The sequence below is a fragment of the Rhopalosiphum maidis genome, chromosome 1, assembly GCF_003676215.2.
Source record: "Rhopalosiphum maidis isolate BTI-1 chromosome 1, ASM367621v3, whole genome shotgun sequence".
NCBI classification, from domain to species: Eukaryota; Metazoa; Arthropoda; class Insecta; order Hemiptera; family Aphididae; genus Rhopalosiphum; species Rhopalosiphum maidis.
Genome location: NC_040877.1, coordinates 12539683 through 12563778, shown reverse-complemented (window position 1 = coordinate 12563778; position 24096 = coordinate 12539683). Strand labels below are relative to the sequence as shown.

At 29.2% G+C, this 24096-nt stretch overlaps 5 protein-coding genes and 1 pseudogene across 7 annotated transcripts; 3 read left to right on the top strand and 3 right to left on the bottom strand.

Moving 5' to 3' along the window:
* Positions 1-1938: 1938 nt before the first annotated feature.
* Positions 1939-3084, top strand: LOC113556989 (annotated as a pseudogene).
* A 3116-nt stretch (positions 3085-6200) lies between these two features.
* Positions 6201-9335, top strand: LOC113556906. The gene is made up of 6 exons (XM_026962168.1): positions 6201-6924; positions 7051-7141; positions 7887-7986; positions 8052-8171; positions 8755-8913; positions 9205-9335. Exons 1-6 carry the CDS (start codon positions 6201-6203, stop codon positions 9265-9267), a joined length of 1257 nt encoding a protein of 418 aa, XP_026817969.1. The 3' UTR covers positions 9268-9335.
* Positions 9336-17226: 7891 nt separating this feature from the next.
* Positions 17227-19168, bottom strand: LOC113556694 (metalloendopeptidase OMA1, mitochondrial-like). Of its 2 annotated transcripts, XM_026961807.1 has the most exons (3): positions 19057-19168; positions 18573-18959; positions 17227-18499 (listed from the first exon to the last, which is right to left on the bottom strand). In XM_026961807.1, exons 2-3 carry the CDS (start codon positions 18755-18757, stop codon positions 17485-17487), a joined length of 1200 nt encoding a protein of 399 aa, XP_026817608.1. In that variant the 5' UTR covers positions 18758-18959; positions 19057-19168; the 3' UTR covers positions 17227-17484. The 2 variants fall into 2 exon arrangements, with proteins under 2 accessions (XP_026817608.1, XP_026817599.1); XM_026961798.1 differs by lacking the exon at positions 19057-19168 and having other exon boundaries at positions 18573-19044.
* Positions 19169-19353: 185 nt separating this feature from the next.
* On the top strand, positions 19354-22433 carry LOC113556681 (GDP-fucose protein O-fucosyltransferase 2). Of its 2 annotated transcripts, XM_026961785.1 has the most exons (8): positions 19354-19491; positions 19656-20028; positions 20334-20451; positions 20532-20670; positions 20756-20984; positions 21627-21925; positions 22012-22141; positions 22210-22433. In XM_026961785.1, exons 2-8 carry the CDS (start codon positions 19886-19888, stop codon positions 22361-22363), a joined length of 1212 nt encoding a protein of 403 aa, XP_026817586.1. In that variant the 5' UTR covers positions 19354-19491; positions 19656-19885; the 3' UTR covers positions 22364-22433. The 2 variants fall into 2 exon arrangements, with proteins under 2 accessions (XP_026817586.1, XP_026817577.1); XM_026961776.1 differs by lacking the exon at positions 19354-19491 and having other exon boundaries at positions 19545-20028.
* Positions 22431-23171, bottom strand: LOC113556830 (cyclin-dependent kinase-like 2). Its single transcript, XM_026962043.1, has 2 exons — positions 22910-23171; positions 22431-22840 (listed from the first exon to the last, which is right to left on the bottom strand). The coding sequence occupies exons 1-2, from the start codon at positions 23169-23171 to the stop codon at positions 22431-22433; spliced, it is 672 nt and encodes a 223-aa protein (XP_026817844.1).
* Positions 23172-23190: 19 nt separating this feature from the next.
* On the bottom strand, positions 23191-23544 carry LOC113556749 (cyclin-dependent kinase-like 4). The gene has a single exon (XM_026961919.1). It carries the CDS (start codon positions 23542-23544, stop codon positions 23191-23193), a length of 354 nt encoding a protein of 117 aa, XP_026817720.1.
* Positions 23545-24096: the final 552 nt, after the last annotated feature.

Genomic DNA, 24096 nt, shown 5'->3' with positions numbered 1-24096 from the left:
CTCAGTATATATTCATGTCTTATCGATATGATATACCGGGGCCGAATTTGACTTAGAAGTTTAAGGGCACTTGCCCAGGGCAATAGATGTGGGTTATCCGGATACCGAAATATTATAAAAAATCGAAACTTTTTGAAAATCAGTTTAAAACATTTATGAAAAAAATATTAACTCTATTTTTTATACATATTATATGCGTCGAAAGTGTTATAAGGATTATAATGTAGCTATCTCATAAATATTTTAAACTTTGCTGTTTTATATATATGTCATATACTATTAATGTTTTGGATAAAATATTTATGTTCGTAATAATTTGTTATTCTGAAGGGATTACTTGTTTGATCGGGTGGCATAATGAAAAAAAATCTGAATAACGAGGTCTTAAAACTAGTCTACTTCCTATACGTAATTGAATGGCGGGTAAATGTGATACAGGGCGATGCGTTGTGTTCAAAGACAAGTATTTTTACTAATTAAAAAATTAAAAAATTATTAATAAAGAGTGCTTTGGACGATAAAAATTGGATTCGTATACATTAACATTACGGTTTTATAAAGAAGATAAGAAGAAACGTCCAGCAGAAAATTATCATTATCCATGCCAAGAACTATAATAGTGAAAGTATATTTTAGTCCGGAAAAATTTTCGTTCGTCAATATACATGTACTATGATAAGATATTATTGAATAATTATAATAAATAATAATAGGTTACTATGTACTAACCTACATTATTAAGCCAATAATTGCGGTGTTAGATCCTACGACGAGGACCTAAATACCACGTCAGTGTATAAGTTTTTTTAACAGTTGTATTGATCGTTTATTTTCCCATAGTTGCTGTATTTATTTTTGTTTCATATTATTTAAAACGTTTAAAAACAATAACCCTCCCTTACCACTGCTCAACCAATCTACCATGACAATGAGCTTTCAAACATATAATTAGGATGCATCTTACATAATAATGTATATTAAGCCCACATGTACAGTTATATTTAAAGGTTAATTTGTGAATATTCTATTAAATACACATATAATTAAATATATTTAAGAGCACAATTATAAATATTAAGTAATAATATTATAAAAATCATGAATAAGACATGAATTTATATCGATTAATGTTCGTGTATAATTAATGTAATTATATACTTGTCCTAAAAGTATGTATATTATATACATCTGCAGACAGGAACATACAGTATCTACTTAGTCGGTCGATGAGGCAGTTCATCAGTTTCAATAAGTCCTTTGTTGATATATATATATCTGATTGTTCAAAACATTGTCGTATTCGTGTTTTTTTTTTTTTTTTTTGGTAAGTTAATAATTAACTCATGTTTCTTGCAGAAGTTGGAGTAGCGAGTAGCTTTATGAGCTATTTGGCTCCTATAGTCTATCCATTGGTATATAAATATATATATAATAATTAATAATGAATAATAATAATACAATTGAATTTATGTAAATATATAATATTATAATAATATTTACTTACATAAAAGAACTTGGAAATCCATTTAGGTTTTCTACTTAAAAATTAAACAATATATATGATATCTGACTACGTTTATTAAAACAACTGTTTAAATTTTAGGATAGTTTAAAATAGTTATCAGGACAAAAATGGTATCGAAGAACGAGGACAATTTGATGATCAATACTCGATTAATGAAAATAACTGGATTATACCATTTATTGGATTCGCGAAGTCCAAAAATCTTTGGTCACAACGTGTTTAAATGCCTGTCGATAGTTCAAATGTCGATCCTGTTAGTAACAATGATTATATATATTTTAAACATTTATTATTTTTCGGACGACATCAATACCGTAATGCAGTATTTAGTATTTTTTACATCCGATGGGATCTCGATTTTTAAAATTTATTGCACAATCGTAAATTCAAATGCAATATGGAACTGCATACAGATGACATCAATTGAAGACTTGTCTTATAAATACCATGATCGACGCATACTCAAAGAAATGTTCCACAAAATCCTTGAAGAGGCTCAAGCAGGAGATCAACTGGGAGCCTTAATTAAGGGTACAAAACGTGATGATTTGAGACGTGGAATGGTGTTGGCTAAACCAGGAACTGTCAAAATGCAAGACTTTGTCTCAACTCAAGTATATGTGTTAAACAAAGAAGAAGGTGGAAATGGTAAACCACTTGTACCTTTTCAACAATTGCAAATGTATTCAAAGACTTGGGATTGTGCTTGCCAATTGAACATTGTTGGCAAAGAGATGGTAATGCCTGGTGAAGATTGCTCGTAAGTATAAACATTTTTTTTACAATATTATTAACACAATCACTAGAAATTATGATTAATTAAACAAATTACTTTACTTGTTAATATTTTATTTTTATTGTATTATACATTATATTTTAATGCACTTCTTATAATATGGTTTTAAAAAATACATCAATGTAAACATTGAAATCAAATAAACACATCAGATATGAACGTTTGGCTATTGCCAAAAAAAAAAAACAATTTTCATTTATGTACAATAATAATAGAAATAAGAAAGGTGATATAAGTATATTAGGAGAATTTTGGCATGCTTAATAAATAGAATCAATTGTTAATGTTATGTTTGTTTTTAAAAGTATGGTTTAGTATTTTATGGTATTGTAATAATAATAATCTTTATTAAATATATTAATTACAACTATATTTTTCTAGTGTTGAATTGAAGATGATTAGACCCATGGTTCTAGAAAAAGGACAGAGATTCACGTTGCGTGTGGCTGGTGCTACAATTGGAACTGGAGTGATTACTGAAATTAAGAAAAGGTTATTAGATGATGAAAGGCGAGGATTATTGGAAGGTAAGAAAGCCCGAGAAAAGAAAAATGCCGAATAAGTCAAGAAGTATTCTTCAATGACACTGCAACTCCAGTATGTACATAAAGTTATCATTTTGTCTATCTCTGTTCTCACAAAGTGCATTATTGATAATATTGTAGTTTTAATATATTTAAATGTAAGCTCTATTATACGTTTAATAGTTATATTGTACTTTTGAACGTATTTAAAAAAATAAAATACATTTTATTAAAACAACTGTTTATCTTGTGTTATTGAGTATCAACTAAAAAATTTACTTCAGAATTATAATAGTGGGCAATGCAAAAATAAAATTTTAATTTTAGTGTAAAGTAATTTAGGTTCATACATAATTTAACAAAACTAAGAACAAAAAATTGTGTTTATAAAAATTAATTTCTAATAACTAACATGTGTACACGTTTTTACATATTTTGTTCCTGATTTGTTTAAATTACTATTATAAATATTTTTCCATAGGCTAATATTATTGGTTTGTAGAATAATGAGAATATATTGGTTTTACTCTACAATGTATGTAAATTTTTATTTTTATTTTTTGCCATTACAAATATTAAGTAAAGGAAAAAATGCTTTGATCTTTAATTTTGTAAGAATGTACAAAAAAATGTTATAATTTGTCTTTACTAAAACTAAAACGAGTGTGAAAATTTGGAAATTATTTTATGGTTTAAAATGTTCAATTATAATAGCTGAGGCTTGAAGATAAAATACTAACTTTCTCATAAACTGTTCTTATAATAACCTAAACATAAAACATTGTTATAGGCATTTCAAGTTATACCAAGTAATACACTATGTAACATACCAACATATACTGTATAGTAGTACTACTTCCCAGGTTTATATTATTGTTTATAATTTTTTTTTAAATTATCAAATAAAAATTAGACAAATAATATTATGTTTACTAACTAAAATCAATTTGATACTTTTAAATTATAATATTACATATATTTTTATAAGTGAAATTCGAGCTAAGTATAATAATATTATAAACTCAGAGTATTTCTTGGAAAGGGTATGGCATTACCACTACTTTTAGTCTATTTGGAATGAGATGAGACCTCGGTTACTAACTTGTGGGCATGGGTGTGGCTTTGCTACACATCAGGCGTACAGATAGTTGTCACGGTGGGGTTGGGTTGACAAATGGGTGTTGTCTGACCACCGCTTGACAACTATTCGCGACCTAAGTCTCATTCCATTACAATTAGAGTATATGCTCAAATGCTTAATTATTAAGTATCTACTTATGCATGTTGGACTTATCACCTATAATGGTGTTATGTTTATATTATTAGATCAATATTATCTTAAGAAACAAATGCAATTTTACTGAGATTAAATGATTTTAAATAATCTCAGCTTACTTGACACTCAGTCATGCTGCAGCTGGTTCTATTTAGAGTAAAAAATAGATAATTTTGATCACTATTTAAAAAAAATCATTCTGCACTGCAAGTAAGTACGTTTATTTAATTTTTCTAAAAATTATTATAAAATATAAATATTTGTTAACAGAATTTAAGTAGTACTGTTTCTTTTTCACTTATTTTGATTTAAAATTATTTGTATATTGTATTCAATTTATTATAAGTTATAACTTTAAAAATTAAAACATTAATTTTAAAAAACATGATTATTTTTTTAAATCAACTAGTAACCAGATTCCAAATACCTTATATTTTGCAAAAGCCAAAACCAAATCTGTTTAAAAAAATAATCGAGAGCGATGACATATTGTAATTTTTAATGAATATTTCAATTCACGACAATACTTTCCCGATGTCTTAATAATATTACCTACATAGTTACATAGCTATATTGTATAATATTATTATTCTATTTCTTACAATAAGATTATGATAATATGGCGTACTGGATAGGCAATTTAACTACACAAATATTGTGATTCGTAAATTCGTTCTCCCAAAATTCTAAAAAAATACTATGATGTTTTTGAAAATTAATTTCTTATAACTAACCCTTGTTCACATTTAAACATCTTTATTACAAGTTATTTCTGATTTGTACTATGCCCAACTTTTGTCATATTTATACTCGTTAATTTCTTTTTAGTTTTTTATACATATTATATACGTCAAAAATGGTATAAGGATTATTATATCCAAAAATATAGCCAACGCATTTTTATTCTACAAGAAATAAAATTTAATAATAAAAAAAAAATTAAATTATTAATGAAGAGTGCTCTGGACGTTAAAAATCAGATTCATTCCAAATTGACATAACTTTTTTATAAAGACGAATAGCAGCACATTATCATTATTCATGCCAAGAACTGGTGATCACGTGAATGTACATTATAGCCCGGAAAATGTTTGGTTCGTCAATATAAAATACATAATATACTATATTATAACATAATATTTTTATATAATTATAATAAATAATAATAGGTAGGTACTTATATTACATAATTATACCACTAATTGCCGTGCTAGATCCTGAAACGAGAACCCAAATACCAGCAAGCCAGTATAAATTTCTCTAATGGTCGTATTGATCGTTCATTCTTCCGAAGTTGCTATATTTGTCATTGTTCTTTGTTTCATATAATTTAAAATGTTTAAAAACACTAACCCTCCCTTATCGCTGTTCAACCAACCTACCGTGACATTAAGCTTTCAAACATATGATTATAATGTATCTTACGTATAATATATATTAAATCCGTATATACATTTATATTTAAAGGTTGATTTATGAATATTCAATTGAATACACGTATAATTAAATATACATAGGTATTAGGTACTATTTTAAATATTTAAAAAATCGTGAATAATACGTGCATTTATTTTTATTGATATTCATGTATAATTAATGTAATTATATATTGGCTATACTGGTCCTAAAATTATATATATACCTAGATTATCTAGTTGGTCGGTTGATGAGGTAGTTCATCAGTTTCTATTAGTCATTAATCCTTTGTCTACGTACATGTCTGATTGTTCTAAACACTGTCATATCTAGCTATTTTTGGTAAGTTGACACACAACTTATTTAACGTTTGTAGAAGATCTTGGAGTAGCTAGTAGTTTTTGAGCTATTTGGCTCATATAGTCTAGACTGTCTAGAGATACCGATTGGTATATAAATTATATATAATAGTAAATAGTAACAATATAATTGAAATACTTTAAAAGTAAAATCAATCAATTTTAACGAATTATTGATATTTTATGTAAATTGTAAATATATAATATTATAATATGTACCTACAGAAAAGTACTTTGAAATCCACTTAGATTATATACTTAATAATTAAATAAATATGACACTTGAATATTTACCAGGACAAAAATGGCTTCGAAGAACGAGGACAATTTAATGATCAATACTCGATTAATGAAATTAACTGGATTATACCATTTATTGGATTCGCGAAGTCCAAAAATCTTTGGTCACAACATGTTTAAATGCCTGTCGGTAGTTCAGATGTCGATCCTGGTATCAGCGATGATTGCATTTCTTTTAAACATATTTTATTTTCTGAACGACATCAATACAATAATACTATATTCGATGTTATTTACATCCGATCTGCTTTCGATTTCTAAACTTTGTTTCACAATCGTAAATTCAGATACTATATGGAACTGCATACAGATGACATCTATCGACGACTTGTCTTATAAATATCATGATCGACGCATACTGAAAGATGGCCAAATGAAGTCCAAATTATATTCGATACTAATTATGTTTATGTGGATGAATCTTATAATATCTTGGGCATTTGCTCCGTTATTTGTCACAAGCTATTTTTTTAAAGCAGAAGTCGAAAACAAGATTTACAATTACCGCTTCAACATAATGAATTTCGTATTCCCTGTCACTGATCAATTCTACAACGACAATTTCATGATTTATTACTGTATAGAATTTATCGTTCTGATCCTATGGGGCCATTGCACAATGAATTTCGATGTACTATTGATGTCGACGAGTATTACGTTCAAGTATCAGTTAAAGACTATAGCAAATTCTTTTAGTACATTCAGAATTACACGCAATGATGTTAAGAGTAAGTTATACTTATACAAATATGACATGTATGCTTTTAGTTTGTCATACTCTTAAGATACATAAATAATTACGCGTCTATATTGATTACCATTTTTTTTTCATTCCCATATCATATGATGTCAAGATAATGGTACAAAAATTGTTAAACATCATAAAGAATCAGAATTGATGTTTGATTTTAAGAGTATTATTTACGATCAACAGCGTATCACTAAGTAAGTATAGTAGACACTAGACACCTATACTATTGTGATTATATTAATTTAAAGATTATTTCATGTGATCATACATGTATACAGTAGGTATAGTTGTATTGAATGATGCGGTTCTATGATATTTAGTCCTAGATGATGTATGTGTATTTTATATTTTTCGCAATTATTGTGACTAAAATAATATATAGATATCAGATAGTAAGTACCAATGAACAATATGGATTGTTAAAATTTTATTTTATACGCTGAGAACGTTAAAATTATAAAATTAAACAATAATCTAAAAGTTCGTATTCAACAATATTTCGTTTTTGATAATGACAATTTTCTGTTATCGTCTAAAATGTACTTTTTAGCTACTTTAGCTTCTGATAAATATTTTACTTTGAGCTAAGTTAGTTTAACTATACCCTATATAGTTATAATTTTAAATAACTTATTTTTTTTTTTTTTGTACAGTTTTAAATTATTTCTTTATAAATTGTAATAAAATTTGTATTTTCATCAAAATCTTTAATTATACATTAATAATATGCAATTTACATATTGGTTTATTAAATTACATAGTTTATAAAGATATTAACAGCAATACAATTTCATTATAATACTTACCTGTCTGCTGTTCAAGCATTTGAAAAAATAATTTATAGTAATTTGACGTTTTGATCAATCTGTAGTTTTTTAGTCCACTTAACTTGTGATGCTTCAGATTCATTCATAATACAATTTAATAATTTAATTCCAGAAACATGAGAAACATTTACCGAATACTTCAACCTGTGGTACTTACTCAATTAGCTTTTGAATCTCTAACAATAATTCTACAGTCCTGTATCATAATGATGGTAAAATTAATTATATTTAGTTTATTATTATGGGATATTTACCGTGGCGCTTTTACTTGATTCAGAATTATTTTAATAGTATATCATTGATGTCTTCGATGAACTTAAGACTATTTGCAGCGGGATCGACACTCATATTCCACATTTATATTATCTGCTACTTATTTGACGATGTCAACCAACAAGTATGTTACAATGTTACATAATTGAATAAATCTAAACTATTTTTTTTATTAGGTACGTATAACTATTAATATTTTTTTGTACAATTTTATAATAATTATCTTATATTTTTCATACTCGTGTAATGTACATAATATGGTAATAAATTTGCACTGCTCTATACAAAAAGTATCTGGCTAGTGGCTATCTATTAAATTGTACAAGTGACGTCATACGTTTTTATTTGGTTTAAAGATAAATTATATACCTATACAAAACATATTATGATAATTTATAATATATATTAAAGTTTTTGTACTGTGCTTTTTACCCGCGCTTAACTCACTACAACGTTTACAACACGGCCAGACAACGACCAGATAGAATCAACGCTCTTATTAGTTTACGTTACATCATTAGTATTATAATATAAAATAGTATATAGTATATTAGTAAGTAATCTGTCTATGTTGGTAGAACTTTGGATCTCGAATGATTATTTAATATTTAATTAATATGTTATACCTCATCTATCTACCAACTTATTATTACTACCATTTTACGCCATTTTACGCCATTTTACTTCATTGTTCATGTTGTTTTTAGAAAGATTCGATAAATTTTGCTATGTACAGCAGTGATTGGACGCATAGCAGCGTACAACATAAAATTCTACTATTATATGCCATGCGGATGAATAACGCAGAAAACTTGAAACTACAATTGACGCAAAATAAAATAGTAAATTTCAAAATGTTCACTGATGTACGTACAGTTTTATTTTATTTTATTTTAGTGCCAATATAGCAAACATGTCTTAAGGAATACAATTTTACGACATCATATATTTTATATTAAATTATTATTCATACGTTATTCGTGTATAATTATTAATTTATATTTAATCTAATGCCGTTCGTTGTGTTAACGAATCTCGTGCAAGCAAAATTGAACTGTGTTACGAATGTATAATACATTATATTATTATGATTTATATTATATAATATATACATTAAAATTTAAAAGGTAATAATATGATTTTACGTCTGTTCATAGATTATGCGGACAACGTATTCAATATTATCAGTGTTGGAAAAAATATGTGCAAAGAAGATGTAGCGGGTATATGGAATTTAAATGTTCAGATATAATAATATTATATTACTTATTATAAAATATAGAGTCAGCTAGAATCCTGCAGAATATACACCCAAAATATAAAATAGAATAGCATTTACAGATAATAAATATGCTATGCTTTAGCAAAGGATATAAAAAACGCACATATGTCGTATACTGGTTTAAAAAACATGTAAACTATATTAGTTATTAAATATTAATGATTATTAAACAGATAAAAAGAGTACGTTAACGCGAGCACGTGCCGGACGGATGCGCACATCGCCGATCCACACGGTCAACTACTGTACGCCGGTGGAATAGTAAATAATATTCACTGGCAAAATATTATCGCCACAATTTCACTAGGTACACATTTATAGACACCGTTGGCTATTTGAATGTTTATGTAACTATAATTCATATTTTTCTCTCCGAAAAAGTTTTAGAATTACGCGAGTGTTTCCTATATAATTATTGTTTGTGTATTTCATTTACGATAATATTATTAATGTCGATCGCAATAAAATTATTAAAAATACAATATATTTTATTTATTTGCATTATATATTTTACTAAAGTTTTTATGGTATTATGTTTTATTGGTCGCATATTACAGTCATACGCAGTTATAAATTAGGTGTTTATATAACTACTATATATTACTATTAGTGTATTAATTTATGTGAGGAATTCAGGTCTCGTATGCGTCCCACTTTCAATTTTTTTTTAACATCACTCTATCCACCATCAATGTGGAGTATCCACTGTCTAGCAAACAATCCTTGGTAATGGACATCGAACCAACCACCAAAAAGAAGGGTAAACCATTGCTTTTTAAAACTATTATAGGTCATAACTCACAATTTGTTTATTATAGTATTATATATGAGCTGTGACCCTTTCATTCAGTTTACATAATAGATAAAAGGGATATTGCGACGTAGGTATAAGTTTTAGACACAAGTTTTTTAAGATATCTTAGTCCGTGATTTTAGGACAATAATTACCCATATAATCATAGGCGTGTGCAGACTTTGACCGCAGGGGGGCCTTAAAAGATTCTTGTACTAATGCAGTGGTTGTCAACCTTTTCGGGTCCACGGCTCCTTTTGATTTTGAAATAAAATGTACGGCTCCCATACGAATATTTAAAATAAACAAATTTAAATTATTTATAATAATTTTAATCTAACTTTATTTTTAATGGGACGGCTGTGCTTGTTTTTGTTGCATTATATCATCAAATAAATGTAAATAGTAATCGAAATATGCTATTACTCGATATCGCAAACACGGTTATCGACGGCCAATCTGTCTCACACACCCAAAATGTAATATGTATTGGTGCGCGGAAATTGTATTTTTAGTTTCTATTGCGAACGCGGCTCCCTTAATAATGACCGGCGACGCCTTTGGGAGCCGCGACGCACAGGTTGAAAAACACTGTACTAATGAATACTAGTATAATTAAATATTTAATTGTTATATTTATAAAGTATTTATTTAATTCAATATGCAAATATAAAATATAAGGGTATTAAAATATATTATATATATTAATAATACATAATTATAATAATAATAATAATAATTTGAAACTGAAACAGCATAATAATACATAAATACCTATAAAAAAAATAGTGAAATAAAGTAAATAAAGTAGTTGATAGATACACTGTGATAAAAAAAATAGACCGCTAGCTGATATCAGATAAATGTTCAATTACTTGTGGATATAACTATATGATACGAGTCAAAAAAGTATTTAAATTCTCGGTACAAAATACAAGATACAATTGTATCTCAGATACGTATCTTAAATACTAGTATCTAAGACACTGCCCAACCCTGACTGTATCTAATGATAGTTTTTATAATGCGATTATTGACAATATATTGTATTATTATATATTATTATATTATTGTATTTTATTATATTGTAGATATATTGCCAAGCATTTTTATCGAGATATTAACTGTGAATACTGTATAATCGATAGTTTTGTATCAATTAAAGATAGAGGAGAGCCTAAACAGTAAATATGCATCCAAAGCACTCTAAAAATTGTTTAAGTTACTAAACAATATTTAATTTTTTTTATTATTAATAATAATAAACATACTTAATTAATAAAAAATATTGATCAAAAGATTATATTATTAACTGTCTAAAATTTGTTAGCACGAGCGGACATTTGATTGAATTTTTAGGGGGGGGGGCCATAATAATCCAATGTAAAGTGTAGTCCACCCCTGTGCGCACGTCTATGCATATCATAATTAGTATAATAACATAACGCACAATAAAGACACTACGACATTGAAATGAACATACTACCGAGTAATGTGAGAAGGGTAGCCATCGTACCGAAAAGGTATTGCACTAGGCCTAAAGAACAATAATAATAACAACATTAAAACCTGCATTGGGAGATGCACCCTACGATGTGCTAACCTAACCCAACTACAATAATATAATATAAAAACCATATAATTATATTGATAGTAATATTTTATAATTAATCTCGAGCAGGGCTAACCACGGCGCGTGGGCAAGCGTCACCGGATGTCATATACATCATCGCACGTGCATCCTGAAATGCGTAATAGCGTGAGAACGATTGACGCACTTAAGAATAGGCTAGATGGGACATGGGTAGTAGGTCAGGGGATACTGACTATATAAAGGGGCACTGGAGAGGACTCCTGCAGACGTGATTTTACCAGATTTAGCGCAATCGCCTTCACGTCAGTCTACACCAGAATTTTATCATTTGGACTTAGAATATTTTCAATTAAAACAATAAACGATACTTAGAAATATTTCGACATGGCCCACTACAAATTTTTACCATTATAATTTTACTAATGATGTAAAACTGATGCTGTACAGTTTTAATATAAGTAGCTGACCAAAAGATATGTCCATTGGGGACCAAATATAGACGATTATCTATCACGATTACTTTTCTATTTTAGGAATTCGCAAATTCGCAATATTCTACTACTACGAAAACATTTTTAATATAATCGGATTTCAATTAAATCAGTTAGTACAGTAGTTAGATACTGAGGAATTTATTACAAAGTAATTTATCATGGAAACATTGGAAACATTATTACCGGATATTGTAAAACGGCGTCATTTTTCTATATTTGTTTCTACAGAATAATTTAACGTAATCCTCAATTCTTGTTTATTTTATAGGTCCAGGTTACGTGTACTCAATTCCGGGAATTGAAACGGCATAAATAGCATAATATTATAATTTGCCGATCTGCATTTTTAGATTATAATATAATACTGCTCTTTGTATTATTTTGTATATTTTGTATAAAGATGTGCCATGTGCGGACTCGAGTAGACCGACGGCGGCGGCGGTATCCGTAGACAATGATAAAAAGACGTAAGCATAAACCGGTCGATGTCCGATTGTGTTATGTTTTTTGTTGTAGTGTATTGCTTAATAGTTTTCGTGCGAGGATACATATTATATTCGTATCGTTTCTTCGATATTAATTTCAATATATTCTCACGGCAAATCTAACTTTAACATTACTTTGTATCGTAGTGTTCTATTTTATTTTCCCCAAAACTAGTACAGTTATAATGATATTAATAATTAAGAAATAATAATATTTGTGTATAAAAACTTTCATATGCAATTTTCATGTTTCCTTCATTATATTTTAAATAATTTAATAAAATCTGTTAAATACTGTTTAACGTACACTGTCTTCGGCTATCACACATTCACACCTATACTGACCAATTGCATTATACTATATTAATATTATACTATACAAGAGATCACCGTATTTTACTTTATTATATCACCCTCTAACTGCCTATTATCTATATATGTTTATAATCTACTGCCGATCCCGTGGGTAAAAACTAAAAACTAAAAACTATTGTTTTCATTAACTTTATCATCATTTTTTCTACGGCTTTCCACAGCAACCTAACGTATATTAGGTATAAAAGTTTATATCATAAAATATCATACAGAGTGACTATATAAGTTTTATTTAAAATATTCTAATTTGTACTTCCCCCCCCCCCCCGAGACTTTATTCCTACCATCGCGTTTAGACGCTACAGGGAAACCGTAATTTAAACAAATTATATACATTTTAATATATCATTATAATCTACATTTAATTTTATATATGATATTTAGATTCTAAGTAAACAAATTATATACATTTTAATATATCATTATAATCTATATTTAATTTTATAGATGACATTTAGACTCTAAGTAAACAAATTATATACATTTTAATATATCATTATAATCTATATTTAATTTTATAGATGACATTTAGACTCTAAGTAAACAAATTATATACATTTTAATATATCATTATAATCTATTTTTAATTTTATAGATGACATTTAGACTCTAAGTAAACAAATTATATACATTTTAATATATCATTATAATCTACAATTGATTTTACATATTTATCACATGCCATTTAGAAAACAAATTAATTACTATAGAATTATCAATACAGTTAAATACTCCAATCATTACATTAAATACAATATCACAATAAAATACTCGATAGTATTATTTAGTAATAGTGCCACACATACAACACAGATGCTTTGAGACTGAGAGATGCCGCAATCTGTGTCTTGATTACGAGCAAAGGCGGCATCTCAGAACATCATCTATAAAAACCCGCACAACATACAAGAACGGGCTCAGTCATCGCTCATCCAATTCCCACTCTATTATTAAACACTTTCTAAATTAATGTATCATTGCTTAAATTAAAATATTATTTTAATATATTTTCTTGTATTTTATCAACTCCTAACATATATATATATATACAAATAAAGAATAACTATAAAGAAATACTATATACTAAGAAAAACTCTCGTACTCATCCCCGTACTAAGATAATAATAATTAAGTAAAGAGTTAAGGATTTAAAATCAAACAGGATATATTAATATGTTTTTATACAAATATGATAATAACCTCAAATATAGCTATTATTGTCTTGTTTGACAAACCATTCAAAATTTGACTATTAGCAAGAAAAAAATATCAATAAACTTCACTTTTAAAAAATGTTTAGAAATGTTATTTCAATGAGATGAATTTCTATTCTAACTTTTGAAGTTCTTCTCTACAGCCACACCCAGCTCATCCGTTTAATTTCATGTGGTCGTAATAATAGTATTTATGAAATACATTAAACAATAAAATACTATAAGATACTGGAAAAACTAACTCACAACTGTGTTGTACCTATTTAGCCTATACAAAACGTCGTGTATTCATAATAATTATTATTGTATTGTTGAATTGTTTACTCAAAAAATATTAAACTAGTAGTATGTATTTGTATGTTCACAGCACTTTTGGGCAGGGAGATTTTAAAAGTTTAAGAGGGAGTTTGTACAAAACAATGCATATCCTGCACATACACAATATGCTACATTTTCATCAAGATTGGAAACGTTCAACTTATTTCCACTAACTTCATCTCAAGATAAATACTCATTAGCTAAATGCGATTTTATGTATTCAGAAAAAAAGATGTCGTTGAATGTTTTTGCTGTGAACTTATCTTACATAATTTGGAAAAAGATGATAATCCATGGATCGAACACTAAAGATGGAATCCGAAATGTATATATGTACTATTATCAAAAGGAAGTCAGCTTATTGAAAATGTGATAAAAAAAAATACGGTAAAAGTAAAATTATTAACAATTGGGGTTTTATATTTTCATGAAATATTTCATTTCAATGAAAAATAAAATATAAATTATTATATCTTAATGTTTATAATCACGTCAGCTTGCAAGTGAAAATTTTTAAAAGTTGGTTTATAAATACGAAATAAAGAAAATATATTCTATTGTTTGAACGCGGCTGACTTCCCGCCGAATTGTCTACCTGGCGTCATCGCCAAAGGCTTTACAAGTCTCGCGCGATCGGTGTGGAAGTCATCCCTCCTCTACGTACTCTCGGCCGGCCGATGTCCACTACAACTTTCGTCCGATATAGCCGGTCTGTCTTTTGTCAACGGCCGAACCTGGCGTGTCCAAGTGCTCGCCCGTTCGTCCCGTGTTTTTTTGTTCATTGACCTCGTGGTTAGTGAGCCTGGATTTTGTGTCCTTCAAAAGTCGTGCGCAATAATCGTCGTAAACTCCGAGACAGTCGGGGCCTGACGTGTGCGTCACACTCCGTCGCCTAGTATATAATTACGCGCGACATTATATTTATACATATACCTACGTCAAAAGGCTGTCGCCTTACCAGCCCGGATTCAAACGTGGTCGTGCCGAGTAGCGGAACAGGTTATCCTTTCTTTTTATTTATTATTGTTGTTATTATTTATATTGTATGTAAACAAAAATCTGTTTTTTATTTATTATTAATTATTAATATTGTTATGAATATTATTATTATTATTATTATATATACGCTGTTTTTTTATGGTTAATATAATATGTTTGGCGCCCAGCGTTCCTTTAGCCTATTATAATTATATTGTATATTAATATTTCATACAGTAGGTGACCCTTCTCCCGTCCATAGCATTACATAATAATTCATTATTTAATACTTCATGAATGTATGGTCTAGTGCAGGGGCGTGCTCAGAAAATGTATGTGAGGGGGGTAGGGGTTAAGTAAAATTAAAAAAGCTTGACTTTTACCTAACTTGACCATTTGGTTTTTTTTTTAAGTAATGTTGAGTTAGCATAGTTAAATATTCTATTGTATATTTATATTATGATATATTGATATATTATTGTAATTGGACTTAAGAGTCCGTATGAAATATATAAGAGAAAATACGGTAGACAAACAGTAACAATTAAATTATATGATAACATTACCATTAGTAATTATAATTATAAAAGTAGTTCATCAAGTCCACAGTTTGTTGCATTATAAACCATATTCCATTGACCCCAATGTATGTGGACCTATCTATTTTTTTCTTAAACATTTTTAATTTATGATTTCGTTTTACTATTAAAGTTGTTTTCCAATAGCAATTTACTTGATAAGTATCTACTTCAGTGACGTAATTATGAATTTATCTTGGGACTTGGGAGGGGGATTACATTTTTCTAAGTGTTTTTCCATTAATTTTATTCGAAGTCCAATTAATTAAATTCTGATATAGATTGATGTAAAAGTGCTCGCGCTAAATTTGGTAAATCAGGTCTAAAAAAGTCTTATCTAGGCGCTTCCCCCGTCATACTTGTCTCTTGTCACTGTTGGAGTGCTGGCCAAGAAATACGTGTCGTTGTTTCCACGGTTTGCGCGTTCTCGAATTCGTACGTATATGTGCGATGATCGCATTATCTTTCATTATGTTTCCCCTACATCTAAACGCATTTATCTGGTCAATGCTCCTGCGTAGTCTGTTTAAACTGCTGTGTATAGTTACTTGTACGAGTTGCAGGTACCTACAGGACATATTAGGCTTACCCATAGTTATGTAGTGTTGTTGAACTTTACTCTTCATTGTTATAATCTGGAATGTGTTGCCTACATTTCGGTACCTATGTGTATTAGTATTATCAATGATTATAATTTATAATAAATATTCAATGGTATGATTATTTTAAGATATTAAGATATCAGACCACAGAGCATTAAATATGAAGGTGAATATATAATATTAAAGTGTTGTATATTCACATTATGAACTTATATCTTACTGAACTACAATAGAAATTTAAATATTTTGTCACTTTCCCATATCAAAAAAACATTAAACAACAAATTGTGTTGGTTTGTTCAGTAGTATAATCTATTAAAACATCAAACTTAATAAATTAAAAAAAAATAACTGTACCAATGTAACTAATGTTATAAATTTAATTTGTTAATAATCTTTAGTTTTATGTATTTATCTTTAATTCATGTATAATACAAATGTACACATCTCATCATTTTTACATTAGAGTAGTAGATATCATAATAAAGTCATAGGGTATGAAGAATAGTTTTTTGAGTTCAGAATAAAATACAAAACAAAAGTAAATTATGGTAATATTTTAGTTTACAGTATGTATACTGTATACAAATTATTTAAAATTTATAAAAATACTATGATTGTTATTCATGACAAAATTATGTTAACTAAATTATATAATTAAAAGCACCACCATAATAATTATCATAGTAATTCATAATTTTTGGACTACAATTCTTAATTATTGTTAAAACAATGAGAATCTTGACCAGTAACTTCTATCCAAGGACGGACATCCATTTTGTTGTCTTAATTGTAACGCGTATGGTACAAGATCTTCAATATATTTGACTCGTTTACTGTGAGACGGATGTGTGGACAACCACCACGTGTCATTATTATTAGGATCAAGCTTTTCCATTCTCTTCCAGAAAATTGGTGCCTGACGAACGTCAATACACGCATTGGCAGCTAGCATCAAACCATATTTGTCAGCTTCGATTTCCTGGTCACGTTCATAGGGCAACAGCATTACTATACTTTTAAAATAATGACCGAATAAGTAACCTAAAATAGCTTCTGGTACTGGAAACACAGCCCACATTACAGTAAGCGGTATAAGCCAAAGCATTTCAAGTAATTGTTCTCGACTCAAACGTACTGCATGATGATCGAGGAAACAATGTGCAATTTCGTGTGACAAGACAACGCCTACTTGCTGGTCATTAGCTGCATACAGTAACCCAGAGAAGACAATTATCATGCCATTTGGCAAAACCATAGCGTTAATTCTTGGATCGTTGACAACTATCAGAGACCACGTTCGATTTTGTAAGCGATCATATGGCTTATTGGCATTTATTACTTGCATTGCTATGGACATAGCTCGCTTGTAAAGCGGATGTGATGTACTTAACACAGATTGTTGGTTTTCACTCAATAGTTCATTGGCAATTGAATTCGCCAGCTCTACCATTTGTTGATGTGTAAACAGAATTAATCGACGTTTGCCGGTTATTGGGTCAAACTCCATGTGAGCAGCACAGTATAACAGAAACAAACCAATGACACTAGCTATGCTGGCGGTTATTTGCTTTCGACGTCTGTGTACGTTATACCAGAACTGTTTTTTCTCCTTTGCACTCAGCTTCGTCCACCAGCGCCGTATACGTATTCCTAGCATCATAGCAAAAAACTTGGCAACCGGTCGCAACACTATTGCTGCTATTGGAGGTAACGGTAGGCGGTTAACAGGTGAAACACTGTATTGAAACAAAAATGTTTCCCCCAATTAGAATCAGAAATAATTTAATAGTATATGTATAAGTAGTATACCTAAAATATCTTTCACATGACTGTAAACCATTGCTTCCATTGTTGACAACAGGTGGAAACCGGTGCTTATGGACGGCGAAAGGCATGTGACGGGAACACGGAAATCGATTGACTTTTCCATACGGCAGCACGTGCAAGCTGCGCGTTTGCACACATAGCCTCTTAAAGGCATTGCTGCAAAACATTTTTGATCCAAACAATTTGTCAAACCACTCGAACTGCTGACGTGCAATATGGGCCACAGTAGAATATTAGAGTTTTCATACTCTACAGGGGATGCAGTCAATGAAACTCAATAATTACAACATTCATAATGTCGCTGTTGTTTCTATCGTTAATGTCAATTAACGTAAATTGCGTATAATTTCGTAATATTTTTCCTCCTGGCTATCATTTTTGTATAAATAAAATTTATTATCAGTTTACATCGACAATCACATCAAAAATGTATAAAATAATAAAGACAATTTAAATTATTTAATACTTTAAAAAAATAGTAGAAATCTGTGTTGACGTATTTTACTGAGTGGAAATGATTATGTTTACATCTGATATGGAAATCACGAGTTGCATAAGCAATATTGATGTGTATAATGTAATTAAACAATATTATAATGCGTATGCAACTATAACATTGATATAATATAATCAATGATAATAATAATAATCAGTTTGAGATATGCCAGTCAGCTGTTTGTTACAAATATCAAAACACGGTACCTACAACAGCAATAATTTAATATTTATTATTTTTTAACTAATTATTGTAATAATTAATAAAAAAAATTGTCTACTATGACCTATCCACGAATTCAAGGCTACCCACCTTGTTCACAGTCCACAACACTTCATTGAACAACAACAACAACAACAATAACGACTATTGTGTAGATTGCTGTGGCGGCGTGACCACTGACCCGTGAGTGGTGATTTTACAACTATAACATTATTATCTATAGTAGTCGCGACACGAGAATGCAGTGATAAGATAATCATATTATTATATTAATTTTCTGTAGCCGAGCTCCGCTGAGGCGGCAGCGGCTCCGATGGCCGCATCTGATCTTAATTCTTATTTTTTAGCGCTCTTACGCTCTTCCTTCTCTACTGTCTACGTTTAACGGAACGAATGGCCTCAGCAAATTTCCAAGTATAATATATTTGCCGACACTAGAGACTTGCTGACTTATAAGCTACACAATTATTCACTCGAGTCGGACGACAGTGCATCTGTTGTCCGCATTCCATACAGTATCGCGTGATGAACAGCAAGTCTAAAATTTAAAAGTCTTCCAAGCCATCTTCGAGATAATATGCATCTGGACACTGCGCGTTGGTGCTTGTTGGTCTTGTGGGCTACCGTTCAATTCCAGTGTTTATTGTGTGTCGATGACAACAGTCTGTTGGACGAAGGTGAAACATTGGCCGGCCATTCTGTACTCAACACGTTGCCTCGGTGAGTTAAACTAAAGTATAATCATCATAATTCATAGGGAGAACATTTATTTCATCTGTCTACGAATTAGGTTATAAATTTATATATTTTTCCCTTGTTGTAATGCCAAGTATGGAAGACTTCATCTATGACTGATGGACATTTTCTCTAAACTATCTATGCTGTTGGCTAGGAAAAACTGTATAAAAAGCTGGTTTTAAAATATGTTTAAATACATTTGCATTAATTTTTAATATTTTAATAATCCTTATACCTATAAATGTTTGAGTAATAAAATAATAAGTAAGGTACTGTGTTTTGTTTAGATATATTTTATATGATGTCAACAAGCCTGAAGGATTTAATTTACGCCGTGATGTGTTCATACGTATGGCATCTTTTATACACCATATGAATAAAGTGTCAGATTATCATTGGATTTTGGTAAACATTAGTTTTTATTTTCATTTGCAAATTGCAATAGACATTACTGTACATTTTTTTTTGTTAATTTTTTATTGTAGGTGTTACCACCATGGCATCGCTTGTATCATTGGAGATCATCAAATCTTGTGCAAGACTGTCTTCCGTGGAGTTTATTTTTTAATGTAGATTCCATCAAACAAATTATTCCAGTTGTTGAATTACATGAATTTTTTCAAAGTACATTAAATTTTTTTTTAACTTTATCATAATTTAACATAATATTATATTATATACTAAATATACATATATATTAACACATTAGTGAATGGATTAAGACCTTTGGATGCGCAAGTTACGTTACAAGATTTTAATTTGAAGTCGTTTGAACAATATCCAGACTTTTCAGACAAATGGGAAATAGCCAATTGTAAAGGTCAAGTTCAAAAAGAATTTTGGAATCTAAACAACCTAACATTTACCAAATCATTATGTATATCATTCCAAGGAATTTCCACTCTACTAGCTGACATCGTTCAAGAGTTACAACCAAGGTAATAGATTCAATAATTTAATAAGAAGATATTGTGTAACCCAAATTTGTTTGTTTATTATGACTGACACATATAAAATAATCTTATAATAAACTCATTAAGTTAACCATTTAGGTTATGTCTATGATATCACTGTGGTAGAAAACTTTTAACAATTAGTTAAATTAATTACAATTATTTTTTTATTTTTCATAATATAATCTATAATGTGTAAAAATTAGAACAATAAGTAAAAATGATGAACGAGATATGGTTTGAATTACAGATTCCAGTTAAACAAGTTATTTTTTTTTAAATTAAAAACTTTTTTTTCAAAAATATATATGAATAAAATGTATAACTTTCTAATTGAGTTTTCTAATGTAAAACCAGTATGATAATTATTAGATAAAAAATGTTCCGATAATTTTATAAAAAATTCAGTTTTAATATTAATAGTAAATTCTAAATAGTAGTTTTATTTATTGTGATATTATTTTACCTCCTATATAGTATCTTTCTGTTTAAGCAACAAAGCAACTCAGAGAAGAAACTAAGATATTTGTAGTGCAAATTGTAATGTTTCCTAATTGTTAAGCTATGTATTTAATGTTATATAGCAGCTATGATTAATTAAAAGTGCTTTGTTTGTTTTTATTATAGAACAATTATATTTGACCATGCGGAATTAGCATTGCACAACTATTATGGTGGACAAGAGTATTGGATGATTAGGAAAAGTATGCAATTTAGTAATAACCTACATGAAATTGCTAAGGAGTTTAAGAAAAAAAATTTAAAACAAGGTTACTTGTGTGCACATTTGCGTCGCAGAGATTTTTTATATGGTCATCCTAGTGATGTACCCAGTATTAATAATACAGCTAGACAGATAAAAGAGAAATTAAGTTTATTGAATAATATTAAAACAGTTTATATAGCAACTGACACTTCAAAGAAAGGTAAATATTTCTTTTTATTATTGATTTAATCACAATATAATGTTAGGTGCCATGCAAATATAATTTATATTTAATTTTTATTTTAGAATTTGAAGAACTTTATAATTATTTGCAACCTTATGAAGTGTATAAATTCGAAGCTGATGAGAAAACTTTGAACAAACATTTGGATGGTGGGGTAGCAATAATTGATCAAATAATATGTTCTCAAGCAAAGTAATTTTTTTTTCTTTTTATTTTAAAAATAAGTTTTAAAAAATTTAAAATTGTAATATTCTTTTTAGCTATTTTATTGGAACATCCAAATCTACGTTTTCATTCCGAATTCAAGAGGAGAGAGAAATTCTTGGATTGCCATTAGAAACTACATTCAATAGCTTTTGTGGAAATAATGTTGTTGAGTGTACACAACCAACTAAGTGGAGACTTGTTGAGTAACAATAGTTATACTATATCAGTTGACTCTTGCAATGTATTGTTATACAACGATAAACGGTTATTTTGTTTATTGGTATCTTGCATTGTCATTTTCCAGTTTGATTTTCAGCTCTTTATTAAAGTGTAACAAGAATGTTCCAGCAGTGAAAAACTTCATGTCTAGTAATTGTGCAGCATTTTTGCGGTTATTTGGGTTAAACTGCAGACAATATGTCACTATTTCCATCAGGTATGTCGGCCACCAGGTATACACTTTTCGAAGTGCCATGGCAGTTTTTGAGATTATATAAGATTGAGACAGCGGTGCATAGCTAGCCTCTAAATTAAGGCTAAAACCGTGTTTGCGTAAATACTTGTCTACGACTGTCAAGTCACAGTTTTCATTACCCAGTATTTTTGTAATTCCATATAATTGACTGATAATTGTGTCTTCTGTGACAAGAGGCATCTTGTTGATCAATTCCGTAAACAAAATACCTATACAATTATGTAATATGTTAAACGTGTATAATTGTTTTTCATAACAATCGTTGACTGTATACTTACCAACTGACCAAATGTCTACAGTAGCATCATATTTTGTTGATTCCATCAGCATTTCTGGGGCTTGGTACCAGACAGTGCCCATTTCAGTGCTCAGATCTAGTGTTCGATCTGAACAAAACATGCGGGATACACCAAAGTCACAGATCTTGATTACACCATTGGCTGACAATAAAATATTTTCTGGTTTGACATCTCGATGCACAACATTCTGACTATGTATGTAGTTCAGTCCTTTCAATACCTTTAGCAGTTTTTTTGACATCAGGACAGGTCAATTTAGGTTAATAATATCTTGGAAATATGCTCACTTGATATATACATTCTTTGGTAGCATCTATAGTTAACGCTCCACCATTTAGTTCCAAATATTTGTAAAGGTTGTAACGCATCAACGGAAACACCATATGAACGTAACCATTGTATCTGAATGCTTCAATCATTGATACTATATGATCATCATTGAGTGCCTGCAATAGACAAATCTCTCGCACCATCATTTCGCAGTGCCGACGTTGTCTAGCACCTTGGCGACCAGCCATTGAATTACGCAACCTTTTCACCGCCACCACCTGCTCATTTATCACATTAAAACACTTCATAACTGTACCGTAAGTGCCTGCGCCCACTGTTCCCATCTCCTTATACTTATACATAAAATATAATATTAAAAAAAATGTATTTCCAAGTTAAAACTCCAGTTGTATAGGTTTGTCTTTGCGCATGCCCTGCAGAATCATAAAAATAAAATTAACAGATATTTTAAAAAAGAAAATAATATTTATTAAAAGAAAAAGATGAACAGTAGATGTTGTTAGATTTTCACCATGGAAACATTTCTTATGATTCCACTTTTTTATATGTATAAGTATAACAGAGTAATTATAAAAGTATGTACAAATATTCCCCACAATTATGAATTTTATTATAATACTTTACAATGATTTGACTAAAACAGTATCACAATATGATATTATTGAAAAGTTACAATTTTTTTTTATTATTAAATTTAAGTTTAGAAGTTCGTTTAAGCGACTACCTGTTAGTTTACTAATGGATTAGTTTTGTATGAACAAATGTATGTTTAAGAGCATTGGTATGAAATCAACTTGTTCCTAGGATATTATGCCTATTGTGTTTTTTTTTTTGTTTATATTTAAATTTTATTGATAATTTTATTGACTATCAAC